Source organism: Miscanthus floridulus, chromosome 7 (assembly GCF_019320115.1).
Source record: "Miscanthus floridulus cultivar M001 chromosome 7, ASM1932011v1, whole genome shotgun sequence".
NCBI lineage: Eukaryota > Viridiplantae > Streptophyta > Magnoliopsida > Poales > Poaceae > Miscanthus > Miscanthus floridulus.
The window spans coordinates 41,761,326-41,778,571 of record NC_089586.1 but is presented as its reverse complement, the minus strand read 5'-3'; the positions used below and the strand labels follow the sequence as shown (position 1 = coordinate 41,778,571).

Genomic DNA, 17,246 nt, shown 5'->3' with positions numbered 1-17,246 from the left:
TGTATGAAGATCTTTCTCGGCATCTCTAGAGTACGGGACATGTATCTCGTCTGGAATACGTACATTGCCATCTCTGTTAACCTCTTTCATTCCACCACCAATGCGTAATAGATAATCTACAAACCATAGGTCACTCTGAGCCCTCATGTTGCGGACAAGCTTTAGGTGGTGCATGGATTCCCAAAGATATGACCTTCATAGAGAAGCACCGACTATTTGAGCTCTGGATCCTTTCTGCACAACAGGGAGGACCTGTCTGAAATCTCCACCAAGGACAACAGTCTTTCTACCAAACAGTAGGTTTGACCAACCCATTATATCCCGTAGGCTGTTGTCTAGTGCTTCCACATTTTGCCTCTTTCTCATAGATGCCTCATCCCAAATTATGAGAGCCGCTTGCTGCAGCAACTTGGTAGTACCACTCTATTTCATGAAGCTACAGCAACTGTCCTCTTAAAACGCGAGTGGGCCATCCTCCTGCCTGGCATTATGGCTGTTGCGACTCTAGATGTAGCTGTAGCCACGGCAAGCTTGTCCTGGCTGCGTAGTTTTGTGAGAAGTTCCCTATACAAAAATGTCTTTCCCATCCCACCAGGTCCATCCATAAAGAACAACCCGCCTTGTTTGCTGCAGACAGCGGCCATTATCTCATCATAGGTAGACCTTTGCTCGACGTTGAGTGAGTTGCACAATAGCACATCTTCAGGATTCTGCTCGATGCTAGGTTCCTCAAATATCTCACGAGGAATATGGCTGGCATCGTCGTATGAGTGATCAATATCTAGAAGAGGAAATGACCTTATGTCCTTCTCCATAGACTGCAACATGTTTCTAATGTATATCAAAACCATTTGTTGCACCAGATCTAGGGATGGATGATTGTGGTTGTAGTCCTCTGACATTGCATCGTAGTGTTTTTTCCACAACCCCATCACATCATGCGGCTCACAGAATACCAATATTGTTGCAAATAGCCTCCGTAGAGAGGAAGGCATCTGGAATAATGTAGCTTTAGTTAGGCATTCATCTAGTGTATTGTCTTCTTCGATTAGACCCCTCCTTTCTACAGCTTCATAGAACGAAGGTAGTAGCATGCCATCAACTGTCCTCAGATGTTCGTATGATGTAGCACCAGCAACATTGTTCAAGAGAACATGAAGAAAGTAATGTTCTCCCTCAGCAGGATGAGCCGAGATGACTCTTCCAACTTGAAAAACGGAGTTTTTCCTTTTTTGCCAGAATTATTTATCAGACTGCCAGGTAAAATGCTCTGGGAAGTCCCGATACAAGATTCTGCGGGCTTCCTCATGAGGCCTATTTGCACCAAAGTATGCTGTCAGCATTGACTCTTCTACACCTGGCCTATTAATGATCCATTCGACCTTATCCCATTTATGAAATGCCACCATATGCATGTTGGGTAGATGAAGCTGCAGCTGCTATACTGGTGGATGGTTCTTGCTCAAGTTAAAGCCATATATCCTCCATAGTGCTTCTGGAGGCGTCACCCACCGGACATCTCTATATTGCTTAATCTCATCAATGTTCCCTTTCTCGTCTGCTTTGTTGTTCTCCCTCATCACCACCAATGCCCTGCCATGTCCCTTGTATATGTATTTGAATAGATACTTTACTAATTTAATGTTCCCATAGGCCTCAACATTGATATGGTAGTTGAAGGTACGTAGCAGGCAAGGGTTGTAAGGCACGACCCATTGATTGTCCAGGTAATGGCCTCGAACTTTTAGCGTGCGGCCATCATTGTGTCATTGATAGATGGGGTACGAATCCTTTCTCTGTGATGTTGCCTCATAGAATGGGCATGGGTAACGGTTCTTGCATGACCCACGACCCACCGTGCATGGACAGTATGGATTTAGTGTCTCGCAGGGACCATGCATCATATGCTTCATCACCATCTTGTAGAGCTCAGGGTACTTCTTCTTGTTTGGTAGCTCTGCACTGATAATCATGTCATATTGCTTGGGACATGTGAGCTTGTACTTCAGTTCCATTATCAGCAAGAAGTGTGCATGCGGCAAGCCCCTCTTCTGGAACTCCACTACATATACGTTGGCCTTCACCTTCCCAAGTATGCCTTTCTCCATCAACATTTTCCTCATCGCCTCTAACTTTGCTCTGAAGACTCGTGTGACGAGATCTGGGCGCTCCTGTGGTGTTTGGCTTGGATAAAGTTTATTCTTGATCTCATCATAGCTTGGGTTGCACATCATTGTGAGGAAGATATTAGGTTTACCATACTTTCACACCAAAGCCATTGCATCCATGTATCGGTGCCTCATATCACAGGGTCCTCCGATGAATGACGAAGACAGGACAGTACGCCTTCCGACATTCTCAGCAGATCCTTCACCCGAATGCATGATGTCCACCAGGCTTTGGTATAGGTCAGCCCTCAAAGTATCCTGATTGTTCCTCATGTAGTCTAAACACGAGCTCTCAATCTTGATGTAGGTGTCAATGGCGAACTACTGGAAAAGACACCGACCATAGAGTATTGGATTAAATATCCCTAGCCACATCTAGAACTTGCAGCAGTAGCAGTCGCGCACGGAGACACATGTATTTGGAACAGGTTCTATAGGGAGACATTGATCGAATTAGTATCATGCGTTAACAGAAGAGAGTTTATATTGCATTATTGAAAAGAGTTCAAGTTACCTCCATCATCGTCGTCACCATTCTCAGCATGCTTTTTGTGGATTGCTCGAGCTCGATCAACTTGAGCCATAGTCACACCCACTTTTGAAATGCAGTTGTGCCACCTGAGCTCACCCATTAGAAAGAACACCAAGTATGACAGTGGGTCATAGCATGCATTATATGAGCAGATGCCATGTATAGACCGATCCTTCCCTTGCAGGAGAACACTATGCTCGAATTGTCCATGACGCTCACTCCCCTCAACCTAGATGGCGGCCATCTCTATGTCAATGGAACGTTATATGTTCTCTCGTCAAGCTGCTGGTCAAGGTTCAACTCGACCCAGTAATCCTCGAGGTCTTCAACGTGTCCCATACTCCTTAATTACTGAGAGTAGGGATTCCCATTAAAGATACTAACCAATTGCTCTATAACTTCTCTATCCTTTTGGGTGCATTGCCCATGGCACTTGCTCATCTGATGCTCGAGGGATGGATCATCGTCATAAAAATAAAGCTCGAGGTGTCTCTTTTTGACACCATCCTCTTTACCAAATGGTCGTATGTTATGGTAAATCTGGCCATGGGCACGAAATGTGTAGAGACCATAGATTCGCATGTTAGTGGTCACACGATCTAGGTGGTAGTATAGAGAAGTGAAAGAAAAGTGGCCATTGAAATATCTGATGTTTGCACAAAAGTGCCTAGCATCAGCGTTTGAGCTTGACCACAACCTCATGAGCTCTGGTGGTGTCTCAGGAGTTGAAAGATGAATCTTTCCACCCTGACAACAGAATCTGGGCGGTTCACCCTTGAATTTCTTTGTATTGCAGTGCTCGTAGTTCGACACCGACAGTAGCATGTGTGACTCTAACGGGACATTAGCGTAAACCCTATCATATGGATCCGGAACATTAGGCTCAATGTTCTCTTCCTCATCCATGTCGAGAATGTGCTCAACATCGGTTCCCTCCTCATCGTCTTCTGACAAAATGTTGATGTGTTACGTGTTGAAAGAAAGTTTATGGAAGAATGTTTTGACTATTACACGATGTACCTTGTCCGGTGAAAAAGTACGCCTCATCCTCTTCCTCGTCCTCCTCAAATATGACATCCTCATCATAGTCTGTGCAACACGGCCACATATATGATGAGAGAAACATAATGGCATACAAAAAAGGATAAATTTAATAAAGAAAATACCATCCTCGACCATAGAGTCTAGCGTATGAGCTTGTGCACAATTTGGAGGCATTAAAGAGGTACCGTCAACTACAGACAGTTGTGTCTGTGTACCTGTGCAATTATTAGGTGGTGGAACTAGAGTTTCCTGGGTGACACCACCTGTAGTAACAAAAGGTATGAGTTTTTAGAATAGAAGAGCGAAGGTGAAAGTACCAACAATATATACTGATCATGGCTAATTACCATTGTAAACCACACTCGGTTGAGTTGGGTCATTTGAATCATTGCACTTTCCATCCGCACACCCTCTAGCACTTCTTCCAATGTTTGCTTCAAAAGCCCGATCACGACGGGATAGAAGGGCATTTCTCTCTCCGGTGGTCACTCGTTCCCTATGTATGGTCTATGTCGTAGCCACTTTAGGGGTCTAGACTTCTAGATTTTGAACTACAGTCGGCACGACGTTAATAGGTGTGCCTCTCAATTCACGTATTTCCATCTCATGTGAAGGCGCTTCATGCGATTGAGGTGAAGAAGGGAAAATAAACTGAGGGTTAAAGTGAGGGCTCTCCATGGCTATTGAGTCTGGATGCAAATTGTTTGCTCGGTGTTCTCTCACCATCCTATTGTATTTTTTCTTGCTCTCTTTTTGTTTCAACTCCTCTTGTGGAGTCATTTGCAGTTTTCTTGTAGCATTTTTCGATGCATACAAGTCATGACGTCTCTTATTTAAAAGCGCCTTTTGTTCTAGAGACATTGCAGCCCTTCGTGCTCTATCTAGCTCACGCTTACGCTCTTTTGGACACGTGACAATATTGTCGATGGAACTGGATGCATTTACAGCACCTATATATAATAGAAAAGTACGGTCTCAAATAAAATACAGAAGGGCACATATTGCAAGAACATTAATTTATTATTACATTGACATGAACCACAATTGGGTTGCCCACTACACTTTTTCTTCTCAAATAGATAACATTAATGAAAAAACAATGTACCTGGGTTTAGATTAGGTGATGCATCAGTCATGCCAATCATGCCACTTTGATCTATACATTTATCAAAGTATTCATCTACATATATATAATAACATGATATTAACCTTAGCCTCGGCATCATACAAACACAAGAAAAAATAATTAGTATTTAGGAAAAAAGCAAAAATGGTACATGTGTTATCTTTATCAATCTTCATGGGATTGTATGAGTTGTTTCGATGTAGCTAGTCACTATCTTCATAGACATCAGTGCTTTCCGTTGTCGAATCAACTCCAACTGGTACCACATGACATTCACTATATATTAAATAAACTAAAAATGGCAACACTGAATTCATAAAAGCAAAATCAGATTTACCTGCTTTTTCTGATGATATCGTTCATGACGCTTTCTATTTTTTTCATTTCTTTCTTCCTGAGTCATTGCCGGCAATCATGCCGTTTCCCTTTCCCTTTTTAGCTTGGTGACATTCGTGTTTTCCTTTGTCTGATGATACTTTTTCCTAAGTTTTTTATTTTTTTCATCCCTTTCTTCTTGAGTCATTGATGCATGTCATGCTTTTTCTCTTTCTCTTTTACGCTGCGCACGTTCATCTATTTGCACTTGTGAATTTGATGTTGTATGGTCACCTATTTAAAAATAAGTTGATAAATATTTGCTTAATTACCATAAATAATACAAGTGAATGTGTCTATGGACATGAGTATAAACAATTACCTCCATTGATGATGTTTGTCAAGTCTTCAAATGGTGCATGACCTTCGTTATTTTGCATATGTTCCATTGTGATTTCACTGAACGCAAAATTAACCAATAAATTCATATTGTCAAACTTGTCCGTGAGAGAGTTGATAAAAAGTTCCATTGACGCTAGAAAGAGTGAAATACTCCCTCCGTCCAAAAAAATATACTTTGACTAAGTTTGTATTAGAAAATACTGATATTCATGATACAAAATAAGTACCATTAGAGACACATATGCTAAAACTATTTACTACCTGAATGGGCGCTGCCTCCTATCGTGCCCATTCAGGATCCTATTGACTACCTCAATGGTCAATTGTTTTTAGGTCCTAATATCAATTGCTAATTCTGTAACACCTTAACTGGTATATGCCCGTGCGCGCAATGAATTAATTCTTAAAAAAATGTTCAGTACAAAAAAGCAGGTAGGTCATCTGAACATATGGTAAGGGAAAGTCTTTTTCGATGAATACCCATGATAGCATACACCAAGTAATAAAAGCAGGAGTAAACTCATGTTTCGTCATTCAGATTCCTGATGGAGAAGGGTTAGAGGGTGGGTTTACATAGTAATAAACTTCAAGTAGGACGTTCCACAAGTAGTCAGATTTACATATTTTCTGTTTTTTAATATTAGGTGACCATAAATTTTCTAGCAAAACTGACAATTAGAAAGGCAGGTTTGACAAAACAACAAAGCATGCCCACAGGCTTAGCGTTCTTGTAACCCGTAGCTAAGCATGGGAAATTGATTAGAAAACTATAAATATCTTCATGACAGTCAACTTAAACAAATGCTAACGTTAGCAGATTTAACCAAGCAGCCAGTAACGAAATAAATTTTGACAATGATGAAATGGTATTCTGATGTCCAGATTATTTATCAGACTCTTTCAGCAATTGTCTAATCTACATACAACTCAAAGAGCATCCCATGAGTGATGTACAAAAACAGTCCATATTATGGAGAAATAGTTAGCATTTTTACAGTGTAAAGATGGCAGAGAAAGAGCAACATGGATATATTATATAAAAGCATAGTAGGTTTGATTTTGAATCCCACACGACTTTCAGTTTCCTCATTCCCCCTTTGAGTATATATTCCATGCTAAAATTCAGAGGATAATTGTGCAATCAGATGGAACATGCAGCATGGGACTGATTAATCTCCGGAGAACCTTTATGGTACTACTTGCTAAAAATCAAATGTACTAAAAATTCTCGACGCAGGTCCTCCTCCTTCTCGACGCAGGTCCATCTACAAGGACACAGCCACCAAGGTTTGCTAGCATGGAGATACATTTTGTCGAACATGTTGCCCGCGTTACATTCCCCACTTAGGTGTATGCTTTTTCGCATAGAAGGGAGAGCAGGGAAGGGGTGGGCATACCCTGGTTGACAACCTGCGCCGCCGGGATGCTGCTCACGAACGCGTGCACCGCCTCCAGCACCGGGACGCCGTGCCACCTCACGGTGGTCGGCTTTGGTGGCGCTGACGAGCTTGAAGGCGAGCCCGGTGTCCTAGCCGAGGATATGGTGGATGCTGTCAAGGAGCGATGCCCGGAAGTGGCCCAAGCTGAGCACATCCTTCTTCACCAGCACCACGGTGCCCCCGATCCGGCCCTCTAGCACCGTCGACGCCGCGCCGCCTCACGGTGGTCGAAGGCGTGCAGCACGACCAAGCGGGGAGTCACGGAGGGGAGGGGAGCGATGCCGCGATCGCAAGGGGAGCGACGAGCAGGGACGAGACCGAGGCAGATGAAACACATAAGCGTGAAACCAAATGAAAGGAGGAAAAAATTGTCCCTTTTGCAAATGCAAAGAGAGGAAGTAATTAAATGTAGGCAGATTTGGCAAGGTTCTTAGAAATACAAAGAGGTCCTTTTGTCTTAATTCTCTTTCCTTCTGTGTTAATTCTCTTTCCTTTTGCTCGTTGCCATATATGCTGGTGTATGCAAACATGCAATGTGTATATGGATAGCACAATAATTTTCTACTTCTTATTTTGCCGTGATTCCTTTATCACATGACAGGCAATATTCAATCAAGGAGATGTCATGGGATCGCAGGCGTGGGCAGACGGACGAACCAAAACAAATGTCGCACCAAAAAATATCCACACTTTAATCTTTTTAGTTGCAGGAGAAGAGCTGTTATTTTCCATGCGGTGCTCGATTATTCTTATACTCGCAGTCACAACTATGGCTGAGCAAACGCATGAACAGCAGACCAGAGTCCAGAAACTCAGGTGATTCCCAATTTGATTAATTCCATTGGATTTTTATCATCTCAAATTTATGTATTGGCAAATTTCGATGTAGTAATTAGAATGTACCTAAAGAAATCATTTTTATGTATTTGTAAACAGGAAACGTTGATTTTCTTGATCCTGGACATGTCTACTAGACTTATAAGAAAACCATTTTCTTGATCCTCGACGGTCCTACAGAGAGCCTGTCTCTCCTAAAATCATTTTTCTAATAGTGGGCGTCGGCTTCATCCACTGACAAAGGTAGGAAGTTAATAAAAATTCTAATCCTCTTAGTCCTAGGCGTTCTACTGTTTGAACTAGGCTAATTAAGATCTAAGTCCAACACAAACAATAAAGAAATCAAATAGGGTAAACTTTGGGCATCTCATATGCCTTTTTCCAGCAGCACTTATTTGATCACCATGCGCATATATATATTGACTACACATTGCAAACCTGTCAAAATCCTGCCCAGTCGACCTGTAGGCCAGCAGCTCCCAAGCACCTTCTATTTCTTCAGTCTCCAAGAATGGCTAGCTTGAGACGACTTGCGAGGGAGACCAAGAAGCAGCAGGTCAGCATGACAATTGAATAGGGCTGCAGCTTGAATAATTCTAGCACAGCGTTCTTGACGTTCTTTTTCAGGAATCAGGCGATCGAATTGAAGAGGTCCTGTCCTAGATTCCTAGATTGAGTGCGCAGTGTGTAGTGCAGATCTGGCATGGTGTTCTCCGATCGCATTGACATTGTCCACTCCCGGCCTTTCATTCTTCTCTTCGGCTCCTAAAGTTTCATCATGTCATCGTCAACTCATCATCTTCCTTCGGTCACGCACGCCAAGTTGGCGTTGCCTAGAAACCACAAGCTGGGTGGGCTTGCCAGAGCCATACCTGCCGGTTAATTTGTCAAAAGGAGTGACTGAAATCAGGTGCAGCATAAAACAAGTGAATTTTCATATTCTAGCTCAAGTTTCACGTTTGTAGTGGCAGAGGAAGTGATATTATATGTTGTCACCATCTTTTGGACCACTGAAAAATCAAACAAGAGTTCTTACTGCCACACACCTAGTTTTCTCCGGTTATCGATCATCAACTTTCAACAAGGGCGTTCGAACGAGTTGTACTACGAAGGTACAATGCAGGTACATTATTGTCATTATTCTAGTTTCGTGTTTCTCATGATTGACAAATCATGCGAGACCACCATCAGCCACTATTTTCGTAGATGTCGATATATATAATAGTAAACACCAGCAAGTGCAGGTTGTTGACCTGGTCCTCGACCAGAGCCTGTTGTCACCCTGTTGAACTAGCTTCGTGCAACATGTCGTGGGGCCCTAATCAGTAATCACCAAGATAATTTCTGCTCCACAAGTGCACTCGTGGTCATCTTAGACTTGCATTTCTCTTTTTTTCCCTTTTTTTCTTCTTGCGAGACTTAGGCCGTTCACTGCATGTGTCTATAGTGATGCTAAAAAAAGAGAAGATTTTGGAACTATTTTTCCCATTGCAGCTGCAGACTAGTGAAGCCAAGAAAATATGGGGCGGTACACGTCCTCGTACTGATGCCTACTAGTGCCCAACCACTAAAAACTAAATTTGTTGGTCGTTCCATGTTCACGCACGACCGCTGCGACAGAGGTAGTGTTTATTTTATTTCATGTGGGTCCCGGTGTTTCATATAGCTTGGATACCATGTTTTCCTCAACTTGCAACTTTGCTACCATGAGGCCCAATTTCATCATGGCCCTGTTTTTTAAGGGCACCACTAGTATATTGTGGAGGAAAAAGTCTAATCTTACCTCCCTGAACTATTCTCGAAGTCTAATTTTTCTCCCTTGACTCCAAACCCGGGTATACCACCTCTCTCAACTTTTAAAACCGTTCATTTTACTTCCCTGACCCGGTTATGGTTGTTTTCAAAGGCGATTTTGTCTTTTTTTCTTTTTTAATTATTTCGGCTGAATATTTTCAAAATCATAGTAAATTACAGAAAAATCATAAAATATAAAATTCAATTTGTTTGGACTCCACATGAGTAGATCTACACAGTAAATATATAATATAGTATGCTTTAGTACAGAGGTTTTGTTGTAGCTTCAGATCTATGTTTTTCTATAATTAATTCAAAGCTGCAGTCTTTATGGTACAATTACGGTGAAATTTTTGCGGTGGGCTAATTATTATATGATTGAACTGTAGTAAAAATTTTATGCTCATTAGATCATGTATAACTGAGTTATGGATTTATTTAGTTTTATACTTGTTAAATAGTTAAAAATGTGTAAAAATAGAAACGAGTATGAAATTTTTACTACAGTTAAACAATACAATAATTAGACCACCATAAAAATTTCATCATAATTCTATCATAGAAACTACAGCTGTGAATTAATTACAGAAAAATATAGATCTAAAGCTATAACAAAAACTTTGTACTAAAGCATATCGTATTATTTATTTACTATGTAGATCTACTCACGTAGAGTCCAACAAAATTAGATTTTCCATTTTATGATTTTTATGTGATTTACTATGATTTTTTAAATATTCAGCCAAAATAAATAAAAAAGAAATAGACAAAACTGCATTTGAAAACCACCTATAACTGGATCAGGGAGGTAAAATGAATGGTTTTAAAAGTTGAGGGATGTGGTTTACCAGGTTTTCAAGTTCAGGGAGGAAAACTAAACTTCGAGGATAGTTCAGAGAGGTAAAATGGACTTTTTCCTATTGTGGAGGGCCTTCTTGGACTTGTCTTCTTTGAAAGATATATAGCTAGTATTCTTGATTCTTTGTCAGTGCCACGGAATGCTTGCTTGGATTATCACAAGTAATTCATAAGGAATACACGTTAGAGAGAGAAAAGAGAGAGAGGGAGAACATGAGATATTTTGGTCACGAGGACCACAGTCTGGGTATAATTTGCTTGGTTTGAGTTACCACCCACCTTATATGAAGTGATGCACCATAAGTGTTTTCATGAATAATTATGCCATTCCTCTTGCATATAGTAATTTTAGCTCGTGAGAGATGTGCAGTCATAGATCATCAATACATTTTATCTCACAAGCAAAAAGAAAAAAAAAACTATCTGTGCTACTTACAATTTTAGTTATTGGAGATGGGCAAAAACCTTTTACCGAGACGTACGGTTGGGACACACCGCCTCAAGCCCTCAAGCTTGTAGACGGGTCAACTGCACCAAGCCACACACTGGCATTAGGCTCTATTCGATTGAGCTTATAAGCCAGAATTAATCTTACTTTTTCAGCTCTAGAATAGTATTTTTCTCTTACAATAAATCAGCGCTACAAATCAGTCGAGGGCATATCTCTACCTCTCCTTTGTCAGGTAAGGGGAGATAAAACAAAAACTTCGTGCCTGTGCCTGACTTGACCTGCGTGCGCTCAAAGTCCAGGTCGCCTTCCTAGGGCTACTACTAACCTAAGGGTCATATCTCAATGTTCTAGCAGCTTCCGTGTTAATGCTAACCACCAACCCTAATTCTAAGCTTGATATTTTCCGACACTTGCACTATATGTCTAAAAACCTATAGCCTATAGCAGGTACGACTTAATTGTTTGGAAATTCTATAATAAATGCATGAAATGTACCAGCCAACTTATTAGGTCCAAAATATCATTGCATAGCTTGTGTAACACCCTAAAATTTGTTTTTTAAATAGATGTAAATTAAGTTAATTTTGTATTTTTGTGCTCATAAAAACATAGGAAAAATAATAATTTACATTAAATTAAAATTCATCATAAGGAGTAGCAACATGGATGTGCATACATGTTGGTGCATTTGATTTATTGCAATGAATGGTTGAATCCAAAATTCAAAATGAATTCAAATCGCTTTTGAAAAGAGTTTGAAAATGGCTTTGAAATAAAATAAAAGAAAAAAAAGAATTGGAAAATAAAAGAGTTTATAAAGTTGTAAAAATTATTTTTGATAACCTAACGAGAGTTCTTATCCTATTTTTGAATCGAAGGTATATTTGAAATAATATTTGAAATTCGATTTGGTTTATATTTGAATTTCATTTTGATATAAGAAAAGAAAATGGAAAATGGAAAATGATCTTCTTCTTCAATTTAGTCCGAAGGCCTGTTTCCCTTCCCCTTCCGGCCTGGCCCGCTGCTCTCCTCTCTCTGGTATGGCCTGCTGCTACTGACCCATTCCCCAGTCGGTCGCCCTGGCTACTACTTTCCCTCTCTCTCCTGTCGGCCCACTGCACCAGGTCGGCTGCAGCAGCTACTCTGCCCTCTCCCCGCGCGCTCGGCCTGCTCAGCCGCCGGCACCAGTGCCCTCTTCTCCTTCTCTGCCCCTGACAGCCCGGGCTCGCTTGTCATCGGCTTCTCCTACCTCGAGTCGTCGTCGGGCCATACTCCAACGCCGCCAAAGGAATTCACTGCGCCCCCGTCTCTTCACCTTGGCGTGCGTCTCAAGCAGCCTGGCCTCATAAATAGTGGCTGTGCACGCGCCGCAACCCCTATTCCCTAACCCTAGCTTTGCCTAGCGCCAGCCACCGCCACTTTTGGATCTCGCCGAGACCGGAGATCCAGCTCCGTCGCCCGTTGTCCCTGTGCCGCCGTCTCGGTGCTCGCCGTTGTCAATTTATCGTCTCCCGAGCTTCAGGCCAAGGTAAGGATCATGCCGGTATCAATCTCCCTCACCCTCTTACTCTCTAATTGAGTGCGCATGTTCGCCAAAGTTGCGCCGCCGTAGCCGAGTCGCCATCTTGAGCACTGGACCGCCTTTGCGTGTTAGCCGCCCTCATCGACCCCCTGAGTGTGCTTCCCATTGGCCGCTCTATCTCCCTATGCTCTCGATATTGCGCAAGATGCTCAGGTTAGGTAGATCCATGAACATTGGTGACCTTCCTCGTCGTCGGTAATGGGTGCCGCCGTGGATACCGACGACCTCTTCCTCCCCAAATCCCCTCAGCCGTTCGATCCATCATCAATGGCCATGATTAGAACGAGTTGTACCCCTTCAATCCGGTCCACAAGAACAATAAAGACCAAGTCCACCAGCCTAGTCAGCAGGCCATGCAAGCAGTTCACCATGAGCCAGCCAATTGGAGTCCGCCACCTTGCTACCACGTGGTGCCACGTCAGCATCGACCAGGTCAGCGCCGACAGCTGTGGACTTTTTTTAAAGAGACCCCGAGTTTCTATGAAATTAACTCGTTGTCCACTTCCTTTCAGAAATAATTCAAAATATGCCCTTGATTTATCTATTTGGCCCCTGTGTTTTTCCAAAAATGCGGCCGGGTCCATTAGGCAATTTAAATTCGGCTTTTAATATGAAATTGATTCCAAATATTTATAGAATTGCCACTGATCTTATTTTATGCGTAGTTTCTCCGTTTTAACTCTGATTTGACCCATTCAAGTTGCGTTAGATTCGTAACGACGTAATCTATGCACTAGTATTAATGTTTTTCATATCAAGAGTTTTGTAATTTCATAGTTTAAATCCTAACTTGATTAATAACTATGCAACTAGATTTATAAATAAAATATGATTTATTCTACTCTGATTTTCAGATTTGAATCTAAATTTGACTTAATACAATTTAGATAATTCTCTGGAGTATCTTATATATGTTTTATAATTAAAATAAATGGAGTTTGTAGTTTTCCTTATTCTCAAATCAAAGCAAATCTATTGGTAGTTGTACCTTGTTCACTGTAGCTCCAATTAGCGTGCCTCTCGTGACTGTGTGTTCGTAGCGATGCGTAGAATCATATTTCAAACTCTTTTACTTATTTTTCTATGATTGGTGTACTATTCTAATGTAGATGTAATTCTATGCTATGCATGTATGTGTATGGATGTTTGTGTGGCGTTCTATGATTACATCCAATCGGTGAGATATACGTGGTGATCAAGAAGAAGAAAAAGAAGGTTGTTGAAGATTAAAGCTTACCGAAGGATCAGTGTTTTAAGGAAAGTATAGCATGGGATCTTCCTTGTTGTTCTATTCACCTTAATATCATTTTAATCATATGCATGTGTCTACCTTGGCAACCATAGTAAATTTCCTAGCTATTTGATATCCTAGATTCCTTGATTCCTAGGGGTCATTGCATTGGGTAATATGATGCTAGTGCTCAACTAAAGCCATGATCTTGTAACTTGACTAATGGTATATGCAATAAATATTAAAAGATGCTTTTTAGCAACATGGAACAAGGGGGATAGAGCATTGGGCAATTTTTATGGTGCTCTAGATTCCTCTCCTTAAGGACTTATCTATAAGCGAACATCCAGGACTTACAGTACAGATGTGATGGTTACATGGCTCTGGCTTTAGCTCAGTATGAGGACCTTTTTAGCTTGTTAGTGGTTACCTTTATGGTGCAAGAGGGGCTCCGATAGGTATGATCTCGGCCTACCAAGAGGGTGCACTTTGGTTTCTTGGTATTTTGTTAGTCACTCCTTGGAGGGGGGTTCATGCTTATTGATGGGGAAACCTTAGCGGCCCTAACTTGTTAGACGAACCTTTGAAAGGCTTCATAGTGAACCCTGCCGACCTTCCTTGGTAGTGGGTCAAGAGGTTGGCCGCCTCGGGCGAAAGGGTAAATCACTACTCATAATGAAAGTGTACAACCTCTGCAGAGTGTAAAACTAGTATATCAGCTGTGCTCATGGTCACGAGCGGCCTTGGACCCTTATAGAATAGATGATGAACACTGATGATACCAATGATGAAGATGCACACTAATGATTACTGTTTATGATGTTCATTATTCATGTTTATCTGATCATGTGTTTATATAGGGTTGTGAATAAACTTGTTGCCACCCAATTGCTAAAAGATGACTCATTAAAAGCTAATTGCAGTTAAACTAGTGTCAGCCTTTGAGCCTCATAACCCCATGTTATATTTGTTTGAGTGCGACATGTACTTACCCTTGTTTTACTTTTTAAATCTTTGGAAAAATCCCGGATGGGTACTAGATTGCTAGAGTTTGGAGGAATTAGGCTTGTGATCAACCAGTCAGTTGTCCCTATGAAATTGGAGTCTTCACCCAAAGATCGGAGTTGTCTTTCCACTGTTTGCTATCTAAGGTTATATCCTTTATACTAAGTATATCATATATTAAGCATTGTCTATTGATATTACCTTTATTTGTAGCTATATGTGAGATTTGACTTCCTGGGCTCACATATGGCGTGTATTGGTTTTGTCCTTAAAACCCGGGGTGCTACAGCTTATGGTTCCAAATCCACATACAGCAAAAACTGCATCGCAACAGCTACTCATAACCTTTTTTTATAGCTCCTGTTTCATGGCAGGAAGCAGACCCAATCAGATTTGCATCAACATGTGGCTCATTGTATTTGATACATGGTTCTTCAAACTACATCATAAAAATTTGCCTTGATGCACAAAAGATTTTTTCAAAAACAAGACATTATACCTAAGGCCTTATTTGGATGCACACGTATACATCTCAATCAATGTGTGTTGGAGTGGGTTGGGGTGGAATTAAAACTAAATTCCACCTTAACTCACTCCAACACACATGAGCCGAGATAAATATATGTGTATTTAAACAAGCCCTAAGGTGGAATAAGTATTGTATGACATGAGCCCACGCATTGCAATGGATCTTCACTAAATAAAACTAAAATGGACAAAATCATACATCACTCATGAATTTATAGTTTTGTAACTAATTATATAATTATGATGGTTAAAACCATATATGAGCACAGTTGACTAAAAAAGATATACTAGCTCCTACACAGAAATGGACAGACATTCAGTGCACAAAAAATTCCCCAAATGTACAACCAACACTACCAACTCACTCTTTTAAATCAAATAAATAAAAAGCATAGAAGCTTCCCACACCACTTCTCAAACCCTGTGTGGTTGCCCATCCTCTCATCCACTGCCTCCTAGTTCCCACCTGACCTCCTAACGTCATACTCCTACATCCCATAGACCTCCCACACCTAGCTATATATGTCTTTGTCTATCACCCTTCACCACCAACCAATTTTTTATTAGATACATAGTATAGCATATATTGCAACATGTGTAGCAAAAGTTGTATAGTTTGGGACATGTCATGACCCAAAGTCATTCTGACTAAAACCTTTTATTAGAACCTCCTTGATAACCTTGCATAGTCCCTCAAACACCCAAGGATCACCTCATCACTCTCGTTAAATGAATTCCTAGTGTTCTCTACTAGGACAAGGACTCCAAATTAGCAACTTCCTCATTCCCCACTCCCTCATTACCTATCTCTCTCAATCTCTAATTCCCCACTCCCTCCCTCAACAGATTCAGCTCAGCTACCTCTTCACTCCCTCATTCCCCACTCCCTCCCTCTTCCTCTAGAAAGGATGAACAAGAAGAACTAGAGTGAGAAAGTGAAGGAGAAGAAATGAAGGAAGGGAAAGAAAGAAAGAAAGGAGAAGAAGGATCAGCACCACCTCAAGCTCATGAGCATCCCCATCTCTCTCAATCCATGGTTAACTCAAGAACACTCTCTCTTCTCATTCTCTTGAGATCAATCCCCAAACCCTAACTCGTAATTATCTCTATGCATGAATGAAGTGTGAAGTTTGGAAGTTGCTTCATCATCTCAAGAGTAAGCTCAAGATTGTCTCTAGCTCAATCCTCTCATGCATCTCTCTAATCTCTCTCTAATGCATTCTATGAATTTTTGCAAAAAATCTCATGGATGTCAAAATCCATCTCTTTGCTTGGAGACAAGGTTGAGCAAGACCCCATCTCTGATCTTGGTGACCTAAGGGTCAAGATTTCTCAAAATAAGTTGACATCCTCACTTTCATGAATTAATCTCTCTTTTCTCATGATTTAATCAATTTTCAAATCATTAGTTGCACTTGATAACTAGAGCTCAAAACCTAGCTATCCCTTGCCCAACATGTCACCTAAACACCCCTACTAGAAACCATTTGCACATGCATGGTGAAGATCACTCATAACTTAGTTTGAACCAAACTTGAGCAACATGAACAATGAAGAACATAGGTTCTGCCAATGTGTTTATGGAGTGTCCGTCACATTTCACGGACCGTCCCTTAACACAACACTTAGCCAAAAATCAATAGTCCAACACTTAGTCTTCACTATAACAAGATTTACGGATTGTCCATCAAAACACATGGACAGTGCATCAAGTTTTAAAATTAATTTTACAGAGAACCCAAGAACACAGAGTTCACCATAGAGTGTCCGTCAACTTATATGGAGCATCCGTAAGCTTAATCCACCCCAAAATGACTAAGTCCTAACACCACGGATCATTCCGTGCAACCACCCATCAAACCATGTAGCGTCCGTCAACTCCACCAGAGCCTCTATCAATTCACTTAGAGCCCAAAATGAATTTGTTAGAG

General features: G+C 41.1%; 1 protein-coding gene and 1 pseudogene across 1 annotated transcript; both read right to left on the bottom strand.

Annotated features, from left to right (window-relative positions):
* Nucleotides 1-428: 428 nt before the first annotated feature.
* LOC136465416 (uncharacterized) lies at nucleotides 429-2,123 on the bottom strand. Its single transcript, XM_066464159.1, has 3 exons — nucleotides 1,857-2,123; nucleotides 1,513-1,604; nucleotides 429-1,227 (listed from the first exon to the last, which is right to left on the bottom strand). Exons 1-3 carry the CDS (start codon nucleotides 2,121-2,123, stop codon nucleotides 429-431), a joined length of 1,158 nt encoding a protein of 385 aa, XP_066320256.1.
* Nucleotides 2,124-2,543: 420 nt separating this feature from the next.
* On the bottom strand, nucleotides 2,544-5,254 carry LOC136465415 (uncharacterized; annotated as a pseudogene).
* Between the last annotated feature and the right edge of the window lie 11,992 nt (nucleotides 5,255-17,246).